General features: G+C 39.5%; 1 protein-coding gene across 1 annotated transcript in view; it reads left to right on the forward strand.

Annotated features, from left to right (window-relative positions):
- FANCI (FA complementation group I) overlaps positions 1-7,867 on the forward strand; it is an 80,223-nt gene that overhangs the window by 4,306 nt on the left and 68,050 nt on the right. Inside the window, 2 exon segments of the mRNA XM_004370622.2 lie at positions 3,224-3,326; positions 5,411-5,483. Of these exon segments, the coding sequence (XP_004370679.1) occupies positions 3,243-3,326; positions 5,411-5,483 (157 nt within the window). The 5' untranslated portion in view covers positions 3,224-3,242.

Consider the following 7,867-nt stretch of genomic DNA (forward strand, 5'->3'; position numbering starts at 1 on the left):
CAATGGAAAGGCATTGAAGAGTTTTAAGATGAGAATGGGGGTGGATGGAGAGCAAATCACATAATCTGGTTTGAGTTTCAAAGAGATCACTAGTTACTGTACAGAGGGAGACAAGCAGGGCCTTAAACCAGTTCGTTCTGGTTGGAACCCCTGCTGAGAATTTGCATTTCTAACAAGTTCCCTGCTGAGAATTTGCATTTCCACCCCAGATACACTGAATCAGAATCTGCATTTTAGCGAGATCCCTAGATGACTTATATATGACTTCCTGGGAACTTGCTAGAGATGCAAAGTCTCAGCAGGGGTTCAAAGTGGAATGAACTGGCTCCACTGGAAGCCCTGGAGACAAGTTAGGAAGCTGTTGCAGTAGTTCAGGTGAGAGATGATGGTGGATTTGGAGTGATGTGGCAGTAGTGAGATGAATAGAAGTATACAGATTGAGAGATATTTAGGGAGAGGCATTGACAGGCCTTGGTATAGTGGATATGGAGGATGAAGGCGAAGTTAACAATGTTGCTCAGGTTTCTAACTTGAGCGGCTGGGTGGATGATGGTACAACTTACAAAAATGGGGAACACAGGAGAAAGTGGAGGAGCAGGAGCAGGTTCCTTTCCACCAGTTTGTACTCCCCCTCCCACTCCCATAGCTAGTAGGTTAATAAATACTATTTGCCTAATATGCTTCCAGTTCATTCCTTCCTTTCCATTCCCCAGTCACCACAGGCCTGTCACTATCACTAAAATAGCCCTTTAATTGGTCTCATTGTCTCTGCGCTTTCTCTTTACCCTGTCCCATTTTAATCTGCACAATTATGCCAGATTCATTTTCCACAAACACTGTTTCAATCTGGTTTGGGTTCTCTTTTGCTCAAAAAAATTCTGGCAGCTCCCTGTTATTTACAGAACAAAATCTTCATTCCTTAGCATGGCATTTAAGATCTTCACGTTTATCCCCAGCCTATTTTTCTAGCTTTCCTACTCTCTCCGCCCCTACTTGAACTCCCTGCCTCAGCCAGTCTACTCATTTTCCCAAAATAAGCTCTTTTTTTTAAATAAACCATGTTTTAAAGCAGTTTTAGGTTTAAAGAAAAATTGTGCAGAAAGTACAGAGTTCCCACATGCCTCCTTCCTCTGTACATTGTTTCTCCTATTAACGTCTTGTATTCCTATGGTATATTTGTTACAATTAATAAACCAATATTAATACATTATTAACTAAAGTCTATAGTTTACATTAGGTTCACTGTTTGTGCTGTATAGTCCTATAGATTTTAACAAATGCTTAATATCATATGTCCACCATTACAGTATCATACAGAATAGTTTCACTGCCCAAGAAAATGCACTGTCCACCTGTTCATCCCTCCCTTATCCCCACGACATTCCTCTGACCACTGTTATTTTTGCTTTTTCCAGAATGTCATATAATTGGACTCATACAGTATGTAGCTTTTTTGCATTGGCTTCTTCCACTTTGTTGTCAGTTGCCGTCCAGTCCATTCCGACTCATGGTGACGCCATGTGTGTGGAGTAGAACTGTTCCATAGGGTTTTCAAGGATATGACCTTTCGGAAGCAGGTTGACAGGCCTGTCTTCTGAGATGCTCCCGGGTGGGTTTGAACTGCCATCTTTTCGGCTCGCAGTCACGCTCTTAGCTGTGCCATTCAAGGGACTCCTTTCCCTAAGCACTATGCATTTAGGCTTCCTCCCTGTCTTTTCATAGCTTGATAACTCATTTAATTGATGAGTAATACTCCATTGTATGGATATACCACAGTGTGTTTATCCCCCAAGTAAATTTTTAAAATTCTCTTGTGATTGCCTTTGTTCCTTTACAATAATGTATACCAGAAACGCTGGTAGTGTAGTGGTTAAGTGCTGTGGCTGCTAACCAAAGGGTCAGCAGTTCAAATCCACCAGACGCTCCTTGGAAACTCTGTGGGGCAGTTCTACTCTGTCCTGTAGGGTCACTATGAGTTGGGATCAACTTGATGGCAACGGGTTTGGGTTTTTTTTTAAAATAGTATGTACCACCTGGTTATCTTGACTATCTAAATTTAATCTCTAAATTTCCAGTTCAAGCTTTCCTCTGCTGGGAATCCTTGACATTTGAGCACACAATTATTTCTTTAGTCATATGAACTTCTCACCTTTTTTATCTCATTTAACTGGCACTTAGCATTTACTAGGCTGTTGGTTTAGTCATTTATTTATCAAATATTACTTTATTATATGTTTTAATAAAGGATATATTCTTGTATATATGTTTATGATATATATTTGATCTACTGTTAAATGACTGTCTTGTTCTAGGCATTGTGTTGGGTAGATGCTAAAAAAAACCAACCCAAACCAAAAACCCACTTCTGTCAAGTTGATTTCCTGCTCATAGCAACCCTACAGGACAGAGTAGACCTGCTTCGTAGGGTTTCCAAGGCTGTAATCTTTACGGAGGCAGACTTCCAGCCACATCTTTCTCCCATGAGCAGCTGGTGGGTTCAAACCACCAAACTTTTTGGTAGCATCCGAGCACTTAACCAGTGCACCACCACAGCTCCTTAAAAAAACGAAATATGATAAAAATGTGGACAAAAATTATGAAATCATTTGATTAGAATACAGGTTCATAATAGGGTAAGTGACCAGGGAATTCTCGAGATAGCTCTGGTTAGAATAAAAATCACCCACTGATATTAGTTAGTAGACCTTAACCTTTTGAGCATCCACTGTTTACCTTGTCTATAACCTGTTGCCACTGAGTCAATTCTGACTCATAGTGACCCGACAGGACAGGGTAGAACTGCCCCATAGGGTTTCTTAGGCTATAATCTTTACAAAAGCAGACTGCCACATCTTTCTCCTGTGGAGCGCCTGATGGGTTCAAACCACTGACCTTCTGGTTAGCAGAGAAGCACTTTAACCACTGCACCACCACGGCCCTTTTACCTTGTCTGTAACCCATTGCCGTCGAGTCAATTCTGACTGATAGCGACCCTATAGGATAGAGTAGAACTGCCCCATACAGTTTCCAAGGAGCGCCTGGTGAATTTGAACTGCCGACCTTTTGGTTAGCAGCCGTAGCTCTTAACCACTGTGCCACCAGGGTTTCCACCTTGTTTATAGTAGATGTGAATAAATATTCAGTGAACAGATAGGGGAGGAAAAAAAAATGAAACTTGTTGACTTCTGAAGTTTCATTGAACTCCGACCTTTTTCCCTTACAGTTCCCTGAAATGAACAACAATGGATCAGAAAATTATATCTCTGGCTGCAGAAAAAACAGCAGACAAACTCCAGAAATTTCTTCAAAACCTGAAAGAAGATGATGTGAGTATTAGGAAGCATGTCGTGCTAAAAACAAATGTCAAACACTTTTGCCTATCTAGTTATCTCCTTGACATCTCTACATGGATATCTTGAGCAGTGGTTCTTGGCCCCCTACCAAACCTACTGAATCAGTAACTGGGGGTGAATGAAACCCAGCAATCTGTTTTAACAAGTCCTCTGGGTGATTTGGGTGTTGCTTAATCCTAAATTTTCCCCATGTTAATACACGGTGCCGCCATCTACCCAGTTAATTGCTTAACCCAGAAATTTTTGGAGTTCTTCTTGATTTTTTCTTTCCATTCATCACCACTTCCCCTTCTCTTCCAAACCATTATGAAGCCCTATTGATTCCACCTTTCAAACGTATCTTGAATCTTTCTTCTTTTCTTCGTTTCTCCTGCCATCACTTTGGTCTAGGCCACCAAACTCTCATTTGAACGCTGCACCAGTCTCCTAACAGGTGTCTCTGTTTCACTCTTAAACCCCCCACGACCCATTCTCTACACAGCAGCAAGAGTGACTTTTTTTTTTTTAATGATTTTCTACTGTGTTTTCGGTGAAAGTTTACACAGCAGTTTAGGTTCCCATTCAACAGTTTTTACACAGATTGTTTGGCAACATTGGTTACACTCTTCACAATGCATGAACATTCTCATTATTTCTGCTCTGGTTGTTCCATTTACATTAATCTGGTTTCCCTGTCCCCTTACCTTCTCTTCTTTGTTTTAAAGTAATTGTTGACCATTTGGTTTTATATAGATGATTTGTAAAGGAGCACAGTACTCATGGGTGATACTCTTTATTTTGTGAGCCAATGTGTTATTTAGATAAAAGGTGACCTTGGGTTAGTTTTGGATCATGGCTTAAAGAGTATCTCAGGGAAGTAATCTTGGAGGGTGCTCCAATTTCAACCAGTTTAGTAAGTCTGTATTTTATAAGAATTTGAGGTTCAGGTCTACATTTTTCTTCCATTCTAGCAGAATCCGTCTGTTGTGGCCCTGATCAGAACGGTCAGTAGTGGTAGCCAGGCACCATATAGTTCTGGTCTCAGGGTAGATGAGGCTGTGGTTCGTGTAAACTATTAGTCCTGTGGACTAGTTTCTTCTTTGAGTTTTTGATTTCCTTCTTTCTCTTTTGTTTTGGACGAGTAGAGACCAATAGTTGTATCTTAGATGGCTGCGCGCAAGCTTTGAAGACCTCAGATGCTACTCACCAGCAAGAATGACTTTTTAAAAAAAACACACACCTGGTATATCACTCCCCTGCTTTTATCTCTAGTAACTTCTATTGCACTTAGGCTATACTCCAAACTTCCTGTCATGACCTACAAGATTCTTTATAATCTGGTCCTTGCCCATCTCTCCAAACTCATCTTGTGCTACTCTTTTCCTTACTACCGCCTAGTCGTATTGGTCTTTTTTTCAGGCCCTCAAACAAGGCACGCTTTTTGCCCTCTCATGGCCTTTGATGATAACTCTGTCTGGAATGTCCTTCCCTCCTCCCTTTAATGTAACTAGCTCTTTCCCATTCTCCAAGTCTCTGCTTAAATGTCACCTACCTCAGAGAAGCTTTCCCTGACTACCTTAGTTGAAGTTGTTCCTCTTTCCTCAGTTACTGTCTGTCCCAGTCACTTCTTTGTTTCCTTTACAAATATTTCTTTCTGATTTTTAGTTGTCACCCTTTCCCTTCCTGCCCTGTTGTAGACTCTGTGAGTTAAATTGCTATGTTTACCTTGGTCATCCTTTATCCCTCCCTAATGCCTAGAAAAAAGAACAGGCTCAAAAAATATTTGTTGAATGAATGTACAGCCTCAAGAACATAGCACAATGCCCAGTGCTGATTAAGTACTCAATAAATGTTTGTAGAATGAATGTATGAATAGATTTCAGTCCTGACAACCCAGCATAAAATTAAGATTTGCCCTGCTTTATCTAAATGAATATCATGCTATTTGTGATACTTGGAGTCTGATATGAACTTGAGAGATGAATGCTTTTTCACATTGGGAGTTTAGGGTCACTGGGGTAGAGAAGATGGGCTGGCTGTTGCCAGAAACTTATAGCTTTGACTTTCTTTGATCGCAGCTGGCTAATCTTCTTCAGAATCAAGCAGTGAAAGGAAAAGCTGCTGGAGCACTCCTGAGAGGCATCTTCAAAGGTAATAATAATTAATGCTACTTCTGTTTCCCGGGGTTCATTGGTAGATTTGTTTACTGTTGGCACATATTGCTACTTTTCTTACTATTTGAAGCCCCACAGGGACATTTCAATGTTTGAGGGATTCTACAGAATGAACTAAAGCAGCAATCTCTTATCTTGTGGACCTAAATAATTGTGCTGAATTGAGTTGAAGTGGCTGTCTGAGATTGTACTGCTGGTATGGGGACTTGCAAAGGGTGTGTTTTTCATAAAATCCACTTCGGTTTACTTGTGCTTTTAAAATTGTGGAGAAGAGAACATCCGTGTTTAGTACTTAAATCTGTGCTTAACAAGTGGCTAGGGAGCTGTAGAGTTTAATGAAATGGAGTATCTTGGGCTCCTTATATAAAGATTCTTAATACCAGGCAGGGCATATTTGCTTCCATATCTTGAACAAGAGCCAGCTTCACGTTATTGCAGATTGTGACTCACAGTGGTTTTATAAACTGGCAGGATAAAATTCTATAAGGCAAAAATTAGAAGTGATTTTAGACTCTTAGATTTTTTTTAACATAGTTTATTTTTCTTCCCCCAAGTAAATTGGGTCTGTGCTGCAAGGCTACAAAGACACATCTCACTGTTTATGAAAGAACTTTCTAAATTGGTTGTGTCAACTTTTATGAAAACTTATTAGGAAATGACTTTTGTGTAGAAATATCAGATGAAAGGAAATCAGAAGCAGCTGCCTATACTACCAGTTGAAAGAAGGGTACCTTCTTTCTTGGACAAAAGAAACCTGGGACAAATTATCATGGCTCCCACTTCTATGACTAACCTTATTTTTACCTTATTAAAAAACATAGACATGCAATGCCTACTGTAAAAGTAGCATCTTTTAAGTATATATGTCATCAAGTACTTGTGGAAATTACCTCTTAATAATTTTAATCCTTTAAGTTGTTGATGTATATGATGAATAGTTAACTAATAATGACAGTTTAAAAATTTCTGAGATATAATTCATATACCATAAAATTCACCCTTTTAAAGTGTACAGTTGTTTTTGAGATATAATTTATATACCTTAATATTCACATTTTTTAAAACAGCTTTATTGAGCTTTAATTGACATACATACCATTTAAAATATGCAAGTCACCATTTAAAATGTGCAAGTCAGTATCCTTTAGTACAGTCACAGAGTTGTGCATTCATCGCCACAATAAATTTTAGAACATTTTCATTACCCCAGAAAGATATCCCACATCCCTTAGCCATCACCCCCAAGCCCCTAACCCACCCCAGCCCTAGGAAACCACTAGTCTACTTTCTCGGTCTGTAGATTTGCCTGCTTTGGACATTTCATATGAGTGGAATCACGGGACGTGGAATCAGCCAGTCCTTTATGACTGACTTCTTTCACATAGTATACTGTTATCAGGGCTCATCCATGTTGTAGTGTGTATCAATACTTAATTTTTTTATTACCGAATAATGACGTTTTATGATTATATTGTTGTTGTTGTTAGGTGTCATCAAGCGAGTTCTGACTCATAGCGACCCAATGTACAACAGCATGAAACAATGCCTGGTCCTGCACCATCCTCACAATCTAATTGTTGGCTGTGTTTGAGCCCATTTTTGCAGCCACTGTGTCAGTCCATCTTGTTGAGGGGCTTCCTCTTTTTCACTAACTCTCTACTTTACCAAGCCTGATGTCCTTCTCCAGGGACTGGTCCCTTCTGATAACATCTCCAAAGTACATGAGACAAAATCTCACCATCCTGGCTTCCAAGAAGCACTCTGGCTATACTTTTTCCAAGACAGACTTGTTTATTCTTCTGGCAGTCCATAGTATATTTGATATTCTTTGCCAAAACCATAATTCAAAGGCATCAATTCTTCAGTCTTCCTTATTCATTGTCCAGCTTTCGCATGCATATAAGGCGATTGAAAATACTATGGCTTGGGTCAGGTGCATCTTAGTCCTCAAAGTGACATCTTTGCTTTTCAACACTTTGCTTTTCAAAAGATGTCTTTTGAGGAGATTTGACCAATGCAATACATTGTTTGATTTTTTGACTGCTGCTTCCGTGGGCGATGATTGTGGATCTAAGTAAAATGAAATCCTTGACAATGTCAGTCTTTTCTCCATTTATCATGATGTTGCTTATTGGTCCAGTTGTGAGGATTTTTGTTTTCCTTATGTTGAGGTGTAATCCATACTGAAGGGTGTAGTCTTTTTTTTTTTTTTTCCCCTAATTGTTGTAGTTTAAATGAAGTTTACATTTCAAGTTAGTCTCCCATACAAAAATTTATACATACGTTGTTATGTGACCCTAATTGCTCTCCCCATACTGTGACAGCAAGCTCCTCCTTTCCACCCCTGATTCCCCATGTCCA

The sequence above is a fragment of the Trichechus manatus genome, unplaced genomic scaffold, assembly GCF_000243295.1.
Source record: "Trichechus manatus latirostris isolate Lorelei unplaced genomic scaffold, TriManLat1.0 scaffold00009, whole genome shotgun sequence".
Taxonomy (NCBI): domain Eukaryota; kingdom Metazoa; phylum Chordata; class Mammalia; order Sirenia; family Trichechidae; genus Trichechus; species Trichechus manatus.